Consider the following 12694-nt stretch of genomic DNA (forward strand, 5'->3'; position numbering starts at 1 on the left):
ATAATTTTTTTTTTTTTTTTTTATTAATCACGTTTTTATTGAATTATACAGTTATACATATTAGTAGGCGAATTTGGGCGCGCAGGCCCGCAGAAAAGGCGTAATATATAAAGAACAGGGTTAATATAGTAAGAACATAACATTGCACAGTACATATCGTAGAGTATAAACATTGACTGTTGTAGGCTCAGGTAGCAGTAGAGCGCAAGTGTCAGGTGATGCCTCGTACCCTCCTGGGAGGCGCCACATCATAGCTCTTGTTAGGTACGTGAATTACCAGGTTCAATCAACTGCGGGCTAGGGCTGTGCGGGTAGTTCTATAGGCACCTGAGCCTTGGATTCATGTGTGCCTTAGTGGGGTGTATGAGAGTGTGGTGTGGTGTAGTGTGTCAGTGTGTGGTATAACCCGGATGGGTTCTGTGTTGCTGTTGGTGTTGAAGAGGATTGGTACTGTATGGTCGGGGAATATACAGGGAGCAGAGCGGGGTTAACGGGGTTGCATAGTAGTGTAAAGGGGCCCCGCCAATAGTCGAGTCGGTTCCGATCCCATATGGTCCGGTGTGAGTTCTGTTAAGGTAGCCAGATAGTGCGAGGTTGTGTAAGTCTCGTAGGTGGTCATCAGTGGGTCTCGTGTCGCCCCGAAGAACAAGATGTGAGGTGTGTCTGAGTCAGTCTCATCCGGTTGCTACCGTCCTACCTATCGTGGGTTGTCTATCTGTAGTTGCTGGGTCAGTGCGTTAGGTGTCTTATATTTAGTAGACTCATGGTCATGTGGTTGTCACATAGTGCGGGTGTGGGCAGTTCATGGGCGTGGGTCCGTTGGACAGTCCCATGCGTATGTATGCGGTCCTTAAGAGCAGTTCTGTTGTCATGAGTTAGTCGTGATTGCGTGTACGTCTTGTCAGGGAGATGTGGGTGGTCCGTGGGGTGTGGTGGCTACCGCTGCCAGCTGATTAGAGTCACTGTAGGTCGTGTGAATGTAAGGCTGGTGGTACGCGAGGGCCGCGCCGTCCCCCGGGCCCAGCCCCCCCCCGACGGATCCCCCTTACGGTCGCGTCCGAAAGACGAGCCATGGTGCCCAGACAGCTGCGTATTTTGCCTCTCTGCTACTTTATGTTCCGTGCCTTGCCATGAGTATCCATGTATGTCCGGGTGGTTTCGGATCGCTTGTAGGAGTGGCTCCAGGGAGAGGGCGAACAGGAGAGGCGACAAGGGGCACCCTTGTCTGGTGCCGTTTGCAATGCTGAAGTTAGTAGTTAGCGCTCCATTGACCCGTACTGACGCCCTTGGAGAGCTGTATAGGGCCGCGATCCAAGCCATAGTCCGCTGTCCAACGCCCATATGCCGGAGAGTTCGGAACATATATGCCCAGTCCACTCGATCAAACGCCTTTTCCGCGTCTGTGGATAATAATAGGAGAGGTTTCCGGTATTTCCGTGCGTGGTGTTGTATGGAAAACAGGCGTAACGTACTGTCCCGTGCCTCCCGGTCCGGAATAAATCCCGTTTGGTCTGCATGGACAAGGTTCGGTAGTACCCTTTGGAGTCTAGTAGCTAGGACCTTCGTTAGGAGCTTCGTATCCACGTTCAGTAAGGAAATTGGGCGATAGCTGCTGCATTGTTCCGGGTCTTTCCCAGGCTTAAGTATCACCGTAATAGTGGCTATTAGGGATTCCATGCCAAACTGTGCCCCCTCCGCCACTTTGTTAATAGCTTTAGTTAGCCACGGTAGTAATAGTTGGGCGAAGTGTTTGTAATAGCCCGTAGAGAATCCGTCCGGTCCCGGGGCCTTTCCCGTCTTCGTACCTTTAAGCGCCGCGGCTAGGTCGTCGGTCGTAATTAGTTCGTCCAGCATGAGTGCCGCTTCTGGGTTGATTCTCGTTCGGATATTATCCTGTAGGTACGTCCGCTCTAGTTGTTCCAAGTCTCGTCGTTGTGGTGGGTCCTGGGGTCGGTGTAGGTTATATAGCGAGGCATAGTATTCCCGAAACTCCCGTGCTATGTCCTCGGGGAATTGTGATGTGGTACCCGAGGCCAGGCGAATCTTGCGTACCTGTGTGCGTGTTGTTTCTCCTCGTAGCAGCCGTGCTAAGAGTTTCCCCCCTTTGTTCGCGTGTGTATAGTTTTTCGATCTTTTTCGATCTTTGAAGCGAACGTAGGTGTCGTTGTGTGAGGAGGGTTGTCAGTTTGCGTCGGGCTTCTGTCAGTTCGGCATATGTTTCGACTAGTTGGGAGCGTTTGTGTTGGAGCTCGAGGCGTGAGATGGTGCCGTATAGGGCGGACATTGCCTGTGTGGTTTCCTTTCTTTTGCGGGTCGCGATACCGATAAGGGTGCCACGTATGACACTCTTATGTGCTTCCCATACGGACACCGGGGATGTTTCGTCAGTCCCATTTTCCTCAAAGTAGTGTTCTAAGGTCCTAGAGATCTCAGTCCGCACCGCTAGGTCTTGGAGTAGGGACTCGTTCAGGCGCCAGGACCGGATCGCCGGCTTGAATAACGGGGATTCCAGTTCTATCTGGACCGAGCCGTGGTCAGACCATGTTGCCGGCTCGATGGATGCCTTTCTCAATCTCGATAGGCCTTCCTGTTTAATGAGGATATAGTCGATTCGGGAGTAGCGGTTATGTATTATCGAGTAGTGCGTGTAGTCTCTGCTAGTGGGATGTAACGTTCTCCAGCAGTCAACCAAGGATAGTTCTCCCAGAGACTTCCGTATGGATCTAATGTGGGTCTGCGGTAGGCTGCTGTGTCCCGTAGAGGAGTCTGTAAGTGGGTCCAGGGGGGCATTAAAATCACCTCCCACGATCAGGGCGCCCTCCGAGAAGTCGTGTAGTTTACGTAGTGTTGTCCGTAGAAATCGTGCTTGCTTCGAATTGGGAGCATAGACAGAGGCGAATGTGAATAGTCTGTCGGCTATCATTCCTTTGAGGAAAAGGAAACGGCCCTGGTCGTCTGTCATCCTGTCTAGTTCTTGAAATCCAACGTCGGCAGCTATGAGTATCGCTACTCCTGCCCGTCGAGCCAGCGGGTGGTTGTTACAGTAGCTGATCGGATAGTAGGCGTTGCGGAGCTTGGGCGCCGCGCCGTCTCGAAAGTGGGTTTCTTGGAGCATTGCGATCGATATATGCTTTCGCCTCAGCGTCCTCAGTAGGTGGGAGCGCCGTTCTGGCATGTTCAGGCCTCTGCAGTTGAGCGTCATGACTGTTATAGGGGAGCTATGGTACGCCATGGTCTCGTCCGTTGCTAAGTGCATCCGACCTCAGGGGATCCGCTCAGGCGGCACAAGTTACCCGGCCGACGGCGCAGCCCCGCGAGTGTGTGTGTGTAGCGCTGTCCTATGGGTGTCCGTGCGACCGGTCGGAGGTTATGTAGGAGGTTGTGTGGGTGTCAGGCGGTCTCGTTTATCGTCTGTCGCGTCCTCAACCTTGTCCCTGTGGTGCCAACGTCCAGTCCTTTCGTGCGTGGGATTGAGTGTAGGTGTAAGGTAGGGAGTGTGGATTGGGAAGTTAAAATAGGGGTGGGCAAAGGGGGCCCCCCTGTGGGGAAGTATCCCCGGTGGATAGACGTTAATACTATCCTGGAGTCTCCTTCGAGAAGGAGTAACACTTACGCCTCGGCGCGAGTGACCAGGCGTCACCCCGATAACCAGATCGGTGGGTGAGTGTGCCTGTGGCTCCGTCGAGATATATGCGCAAGTGATTATGTAGAGCAATGACTGGGGTCGAAACCGAAAATGGTGAAGCGTATCTAAATGTGTAATCAGGTATGGGTCAATAGTACCCGCTCCAGCCGGGTCCTAGCCCGCGTGTTGATGATCATGGGAGATGTGGGAGCACCCGGAGGTGTCCAGTCCAGCAACATATACAAGTGAAAATAAGTCAATTAACAGTAATAACAGTTGACATATATAAGGCCCTCAGCACCCTCCATTGGTCGTGTCAACCACCGTTCATTTCTGACTAGTTTCCCTATCTGGTTGTAAGTGATTCGTCCTGTCCCCCCTACCCTCTCCGCCCCGCCCTATACGTCCCGGCGGGCCAGCGCATGAGGTGCAGTGGAGCCTAAGTAGGTTATGGTAGCTTGTTCCTCCCCCCCCTCCTACGTCCCATGCAGAGTGCCCTCGAGGGTGGAAGGTTCCACTGGGTATACGAATATAGTATGTGGGGGCAGCCTCATCTTCTCGTAGGTCTCAGAGGTATACGTGGTTATGATGCTCATAGCACCGCGAGTGGGGGTTATCGTAAATAGGTGGTGGTAGTGGTGTGATCTAACATCCGCATCGTGGTTGTTGCGGTAGTTCTCTTCTCTAGGCCCGCTTCCCCTCCCCCCCCCCCCCCCCCCCCCCGCAGAGTCCCATTCCCTGTTGTGCGTCTCCCGGATTTCCTTTCTTCGTTACATTACTTTCCCATCTATAATAGAGGCATACATAGCTGGTCCGGCCTCCCCCAACCTCCCGGCCCCCACCCCCCGTTTGCAATTCAGAGCTTAATTTAACATGGTGCTAACATTTCAGTTAATGCGTGGTGTACTTAAAGTTGGCAAACATCAGCTTGTGTTAACATACTAATTGTAAATAACCACATTTGTAAAGGAAAGCAATGATACTTATCATGTCCAAGAAACGAATTCTGAGATGTGGAATACAGTTACAGTCCCGGTGTGTGAGTCAGAGGGCCCCATCTCATAGTGCTGGGCCGCGTGTCAAATTTAGGGTCCAGCTCGATGCCTCCAGGTCGGAGGGGGGGTTGATCAGCCCAGCTTGCCCCACCCTTTCCCCCACCCCAAAAAAAAAGGTCCGGTTAGGGGCCCCTTAGTAAGCATCTGTGGAGGAGGCCCCGCGTGTAGGAGAGAGCGGGCGAGGCGGGAAGGGGGGGGGGGAGAAAACGGGATTTGCAAATGGCAATAAACATGGTAGTCAGGTAGAGCATCATTAGGGGGGGGCACGAGCCCAGTCCACTACGTTCGGTAGGTATGCCATGTGTGAACGGGCCAGCGGTCAGGTCCCGGCCGGTTCGGCAAGGGGGGGACAGTACCTTAATGTCGGGAACGTCTCTGCGTTAATGAATCGGTGGGTCCACGAAGTCGGTCCTCAGTTCTGGGCCGCATGTGCTCCGCGACGGTGATGGGCAGGTCCCGGTGGTGAGTGGTTTCTCTGTCGGCGGGGCATACGTTGTGGTCTCATTCCCGGCCCCAGGATCCAGTTCGGTATAGGTGTGGGAGGGAGCTCCAGTTCTTCTAGAAAGCTGGGGGCCTCGTCCGGCCCGCGGAGCGTTACCCAGCCATTCCGGTGTCTTGCCGATAAAGAGAATGGGAAGCCCCATCTGTACGGTATATTGCGGTCTCTTAGCAGGGAGGTGATAGGCCGCAAAGCCCTTCTAGCGTCCAGGGTGGTCGGAGACAGGTCATTGAACAGCGAGATTTGCGCACCATGATAGTCCCATGTGGGCCGGGCTCTAGCTGCCTTCATGATGGCGTCTTTCGTGGCAAAAGAGTGGATGCAGCAGATTATGTCTCTGGGGCCTTCCTCCAGAGATCGAGGGCGCAGAGCCCTGTGTGCCCTTTCATATCTGAGCGGTGGTAGGGTGTCGCCAGGTAGGATCAGATGGAATAGTCTGTTAGGGTGCCTTCTATGTCTTCCTCGCCTTCTGCCTCGGGCATACCGCGGATCCTAATATTGCATCTGCGGCCGCGGTTGTCGAGGTCTTCGACTGATCTCCTCATTTGGAGCAGGAGGTCGCCCTGTCTCGCTATGGCAGTGTCGGCTGCCGCAATCCTGTGCGTTTGGGCCTCGTGGGAGTGTTCCAGGGCTTGTAGTCGGGTGCCCTGCGCCGTCACCTCCGTCCGGAGGCCGGCTAGTTCCGCCCGCATGGCGTCCTGGATCGTGGTGGTCAGGACCAGGAGGTCTGCTTTCGTGGCCATTGTGGCCATTGCTGCTGAAATCGTGCGGAGTTCATCTCCGATGCCTTCCAATGTAGGTGCAGGGGTGCTTTCACGCCCTGAGGGCTGTGCCGCCATGTTGAGGCCTTCGGCCTCGTCGTGCATATCGGTCGGTGCTTGTAGGAAGTCGTCCATCGGACCGTGAGATTGGCTGGACTGTGAGTGTCTGGGGGTCCCAGGGGGGTCACCCCTACGGTTTCGTCCCATGAGTGCTGAGATTTTGCTTTAGTTAGGGCTTTTGGAGAACCGGTGGAGCGGAGCTCAGTGCTTATGCTGCCATCTCGGTCGACGTCCAAGCCACGCCCCCCCAATAATAATAATAATAATAACTTAGTAGTCTCCTTTTAAAATCCAGATTATGAGGGCTATTATAGTGTTAAGAACACAATTTTGTATTCCTAACACTACAGTGTTCTTTTAATTCTAGACCACAGAGACTGTATCTGCAGCCTTAGCAGTGTAAAAGCTGCATTTTCTTAAAAAAGGCATTGTTTACACTGCTGATTAATGTCACATCTAATGGCTGTCACTCTAACAGCCACTATGGTGCTTCCTGGGTTTGTTTCTGCGAAGATTGCGTGACTTACGTTCAGCATCTCCATGCCCTGCACGGAGACACTGAACATTTCCCCTAGAACTCTCCCCCAAGAGATGCTGGCAATTTGCTGTGAATGTGCACTAGCTTCAAGATGCTTTTCTATGGGGAAGCAATGGATTGGTGCACTGGGGCATTGCGGGGAGAGAAAAAGTGAGTAAAACTTAATTTTGTTCATAGCAAGCCTCACAATCATGGTCTTTCAGGCTCAGAAATATGTGAAATTTAATTCTGCAAGTCAAGTTTTCAATCTAACTTTGGCAGCATTACTATCAGAAAAGTGAATGTTTATCAAATTGATAGCAGTCACCCAATACAGACCAGATCCCATTGATGGATTTCTGATCAGATACGAACATGTATATGTGCTGATATCAGGTTGAAACAATATCTCTATACTGGAAATGGTATCAAGAAAATTAATTTTCAAACAACCCATATACCTGTTTTTTCACTCAATGTGCCAAAATGAATATTAATATGAGTATGATCAATAACACTTACTAAGTGGTTTGTACCTGTGTCGCGGCTCCCGGCTCGCCGCCATGTGCGTCCGTGCCCGACTGGCACGACCGCACCAACTTGCTGAGCTTACCTGCTCAGCAGCGAGCCAGGAACCGCTCCTCCACGCTGCTCCGAGAAATCCAAGATGGCGCTGACCATGCGGTCGCGTCCATCAATGGCTCCGCCCCCCTAAGATGTACGCGCGTGACGTCACAATGTCAATGCACGCACACGTTCTGGGGTCAGAGGTCACCCTCTGACCAATCAGAGCCTAGAGAGGGATATTTAAATCCCTAATTCACCCCAGTACCTTGCCCTGTCGTGGTTTCCTGTTCCTGGTTCCTGAGAGTGCATTTTTCCTTGTGATATTGATATTCTGGTAATCTGATCTTGGCTTTTCCTGGTTATTCCGATTTCTGGTTCCCCTGACTTGGCTTGTTTAAATGGTATTGTGTATTTCTGGCTTTCTTGACCTCGGCTTTCCCTTTGACCATTCCCTGTCTCTAACGTAGTCCGGCAATTCTAAGGTCCTGTTTACGTTCTGTCCTTTTATTTCCTTTCTTATTTCTATGTATAGGTTTACATAGTTTCTGCGTGTTGGACCACACTAGCAGTCGTGACAACCTGTCATGTATACCTTATAAAAGCCAAATAACTTGAACAGTGAATACAGTCCTGACCTATGAAATCTGTTGAACACTGAAAATAGTTCTGACCTATAAAATCTGTATCAGCAAAATAGATTTGAAGAATGTTAATATTGAAAATGAATAAATAATCAATAGAGAAAAATAAAAAAATGTAAGTTGTAGTACCAACTTATTGCCCAAGACCATAAACATTACATTTAGAATTGAATTGGATCTTTGTGGCATTCAGTAACATGAATAAATTAATGAAGTTTTCAACCATCCCTTTAGGAAATAGTCTTGTGCATACATTTTATTTATTTACTTGCAATGTTATTTTTCAGTTTTAATATGGGCCAAGTGATCTGAAAACTGAAAATATATATATATAGTATATATTTTCTGCAAAATACATTGCATTAGTCTTGTTTGTACCTTATTATTATTGCATTATTGTAATGCACTGTTTTGTTCTTTGTGTACAGTATTTTTAATTGTGTACCCCTTTTCTTTCTTTCCTTAGGATTATTTGGATTAGAAGGAGATAAAGGGGCCCAGGGTGACCTGGGGAGCCCTGGAATGCCAGGAGTGCCTGGAGAATCGGGAATGCCAGGAAAGCCAGGTACAAACATTTTGCAATACTGAGCAAAAGGTCTACACAAAATGTTTATTACCATTAATCTTTGGTTCCCATATTTACATGAACACAGGCCCAAAAGGTGAAAAGGGATTTCATGGACAACCAGGTTCTCCAGGATCACCAGGTCTTAAGGGATCAATGGGAGAAATGGGATTGCCAGGTAATATTACCGCTTTTACTATTTACTTAACTCGGTATAAAATTGCTGCTACATAAAGGGTGGGCCAAACTTCAGAGTATGGTTTGAGGAGTTAATAACTTTTTTTTCTATTAATGAACCAATATTATATACGATGAATGCTTAATGTTTGGAGATTTGCTTGACTAGGTACAGAAGATTACATCTTTTAAATGAGTTCCATTTGCCACCTCACAAAGTAAGGGCCTATTGATTGCATTGTTTACAACATTAGTTCATTCTTGAGGCTCTAGTGCTCACAGTTCTGCAGGGATATTCTCCTTGAGCTGCTCAAGTGTACTCTGTTTGTTCATGTACTCCAGCTCCTTCAGATTTCCCCATAGAACTTAAACAGGAGCTGAAAGGTCGTGTTAACATGACAGCCAATTAGTCTGGGAAATTATTGGCTCGCCGAACAGTTGTCTAAGTTTTCAAAATAAAATTCCACTAATTTCACTCATGGTTGCTTCGTGAAATTACCCACAATGAATCTCCCAAGACCAAGTTATAATATGTACCTGCAACAAAAAAATGTAACTACTAACAAATACGTGTTTTACCTGTCAAGTCCTACTTTGAATTTTGGCCCATCCTGTATAAAGCTAATTATGAACCTAAATACAATTTTCAAATTGTGAGAAAGCTGCCATACAAATTGAAGACACTTTTAAGCATATATATATTAAGTAGATATAATATATATATATACAAAAAGAGAAACTTGGCACTCACCCCTTAATTATAAGTAATGTAGAACTTGCCTCGGTGCAACCTGCATCCATATATAAACCTGAAGCAAAGAGGTGCACTCAGCGGTCTTTTCAACGTGTTTTATCCAAATAAACTTTGTGTCCTGATCACGACACAAAGTTTATTTGAATAAAACACACTGAAAAGAGTACACCTTTTTGCTTCAAGTATATATTTTCCTTGTGACTATGCACAATGTTCTAATATGTATATATACATATACATATATATATATATATATTAGAACATTGTGCATAGTCAGGAGCAAATCGATAGTCCACAGGATCCTGAGAAGTGTAGTTTATTTCAGGATTTTGGACTTGACCTTGTTTATGATCCTTATTAAAATAATATTGTGAAATTGAATTAATTTACCTCTGATACATTGTGCATGTCTGTGAAACCGTGGCAACTTCATAAATATTCCTTTATTTTCGGTGGCCTCAAGGGTTAAAGGAGAGTACTTTTTATGGAAGCTCTGTGCTTCATATTATAACAGTGGCATTTGTATGTAATACATATTTTAAGATGAAATAATACATTTAAAAATGTAACATTAAAATATTACAGTAAATATGGATGCATGTCTGATTACTGATCAGTGCAGGTTGTTCATTAAATACTAATCATAATTCCAGAAAACTATCCCCAGGAGATACATCTATTGTCAGCTATTTAATGTGATAAACCATGACTCATTGAGTTCAAATTACTCTATTCCACCAGGAGGTCTCCTAAGCATAATTCATAATACATTTCTGTTTATGGGGAAGCCTAACAGAGAATATCATACTGCTCATTTTTTGCCTTAGTAAATAGTAAGTATACTGTACTATATTACCACCGAAAACATGCACATGAAAAAATAAATGTGTCACAAATCAGAAGTTACAAAAAGTACAAGACATATAGATGAAGATGATTTTGTCATTGTTTGATAGTGATGTCCCGAATGGTTCGCAGGCGAATAGTTCCTGGCGAACATCGCTTGTTCGTGTTCGCCACGGATGGCGAACATATGCACTGTTCGGTCCGCCCCCTATTCGTCATCATTGAGTAAACTTTGACCCTGTACCTCACAGACAGCAGACACATTCTAGCCAATCAACAGCAGACCCTCCCTCCCAGACCCTCCCACCTCCTGGACAGCATCCATTTTACATTCATTGTGAAGCTGCATTCTTAGTGAGAGGAGGGACAGTGTAGCTGCTGCTGATTTGATAGGGAAATTGATAGCTAGGCTAGTGTATTCAGTGTCCACTACAATCCTGAAGGACTCATCTGATCTCTGCTGTAAGGACAGCACCCCAAAAAGCCCTTTTTAGAGCTAGAACATCAGTCTGCTTTTTTTTCTGTGTAATGTAATTGCAGTTGCCTGCCTGCCAGCCTGTGTGTCAGGCTCACAGCATATACTGTGCCCACTTGCCCAGTGCCACCACTCACTCACTGGTGTCACAATAGCTTGCATTTAAAAAAAACTAAACTTTTTTGACTGTAATATAATAGCAGTCAGTTTCCTTCACGAGTGTGCGTTTCGGGGCCTGCCCAGTGCCACCACTCACTCACTGGTGTCACAATAGCTTGCATTTAAAAAAAACAACACTTTTTTACTGTAATATAATAGCAGTCAGTTTCCTTCACGAGTGTGCGTTTCAGGGCCTGCCCAGTGCCACCACTCACTCACTGGTGTCACAATAGCTTGCATTTAGAAAAAACAAAACTTTTTTGACTGTAATATAATAGCAGTCAGTTTCCTTCACGAGTGTGCGTTTCAGGGCCTGCCATTGCACAGTGTCCCACCAGTGCAACTCATATCTGGTGTAACAGTAGTGTACATTTAAAAAAAAATACAATTTTGACTGTAATAGATTGAATAGCAGTTAGTTGTCTGCCAGCGTGTGTGTCAGGCTCACAGCGTATACTGTGCCCACTTGCCCAGTGCCACCACTCATATCTGGTGTCACAATAGCTTGCATTTAACAAAAAAACCTTTTTGGACTGTAATATAATAGCAGTCAGTTTCCTTCACACATGTGTGTTTCAGGGCCTGCCAGGGCACAGTGTCACACCAGTGCAACTCATATCTAGTGTAACAGTAGTGTACATTTAAAAAAAAAAATACAATTTTTACTGTAATAGATTGAATAGCAGTAAGTTGTCTGCCAGCGTGTGTGTCAGGCTCACAGCGTATACTGTGCCCACTTGCCCAGTGCCACCACTCATATCTGGTGTCACAATAGCTTGCATTTAACAAAATAAAAACTTTTTGGACTTTAATATAATAGCAGTCAGTTTCCCTCACACGTGTGCGTTTCAGGGCCTGCCAGGGCACAGTGTCACACCAGTGCAACTCATATCTAGTGTAACAGTAGTGTACATTTAAAAAAATAAATAAAATTTTTACTGTAATAGATTGAATAGCAGTTAGTTGTCTGCCAGCGTGTGTGTCAGGCTCACAGCGTATACTGTGCCCACTTGCCCAGTGCCACCACTCATATCTGGTGTCACAATAGCTTGCATTTAACAAAAAAAAAAACTTTTTGGACTGTAATATAATAGCAGTCAGTTTCCTTCACACGTGTGTGTTTCAGGGCCTGCCAGGGCACAGTGTCACACCAGTGCAACTCATATCTAGTGTAACAGTAGTGTACATTTAAAAAAAAAAAAAATACAATTTTTACTGTAATAGATTGAATAGAAGTTAGTTGTCTGCCAGCGTGTATGTCAGGCTCACAGCGTATACTGTGCCCACTTGCCCAGTGCCACCACTCATATCTGGTGTCACAATAGCTTGCATTTAACAAAAAAAAACACTTTTTGGACTGTAATATAATAGCAGTCAGTTTCCTTTACACGTGTGCGTTTCAGGGCCTGCCAGGGCACAGTGTCACACCAGTGCAACTCATATCTGGTGTAACAGTAGTGTACATTAAAAAAAGTAACTTTTTTTGACTGTAATAGATTGAATAGCAGTTAGTTGTCTGCCAGCGTGTGTGTCAGGCTCACAGCGTATACTGTGCCCACTTGCCCAGTGCCACCACTCATATCTGGTGTCACAATAGCTTGCATTTAACAAAAAAAAACTTTTTGGACTGTAATATAATAGCAGTCAGTTTCCTTCACACGTGTGCGTTTCAGGGCCTGCCAGGGCACAGTATCACACCAGTGCAACTCATATCTGGTGTAACAGTAGTGTACATTTAAAAATAAATAAATATTTACTGTAATAGATTGAATAGCAGTTAGTTGTCTGCAAGCGTGTGTGTCAGGCCTTTTCTGCCAACTTCTGCCACTGCACAGTGCCACTCATATCTGTTGTCACAGTAGCTTGCATGCATAGTACCACTAATCGAAAAAAAAATGACAGGCAGAGGCAGGCCACCCCACAGGGGCCGTCGTGGTCGTGGTGCTGTGATTCCCTTTGGCCCTAGAATAATGCCCAGTGTTCAGAGGCCACG

General features: G+C 46.8%; 1 protein-coding gene across 1 annotated transcript in view; it reads left to right on the forward strand.

The window, feature by feature from the left end:
- Positions 1 to 12694, forward strand: part of COL4A1 (collagen type IV alpha 1 chain) — a 205899-nt gene that overhangs the window by 150084 nt on the left and 43121 nt on the right. Inside the window, exons 35-36 of the mRNA XM_063459844.1 lie at positions 8192 to 8290; positions 8379 to 8468. Coding sequence (XP_063315914.1) covers positions 8192 to 8290; positions 8379 to 8468 — 189 coding nt within the window. The remainder of the gene's footprint in view (positions 1 to 8191; positions 8291 to 8378; positions 8469 to 12694) is intronic.

This window comes from Pelobates fuscus, chromosome 1 (genome assembly GCF_036172605.1).
Source record: "Pelobates fuscus isolate aPelFus1 chromosome 1, aPelFus1.pri, whole genome shotgun sequence".
Taxonomy (NCBI): Eukaryota; Metazoa; Chordata; class Amphibia; order Anura; family Pelobatidae; genus Pelobates; species Pelobates fuscus.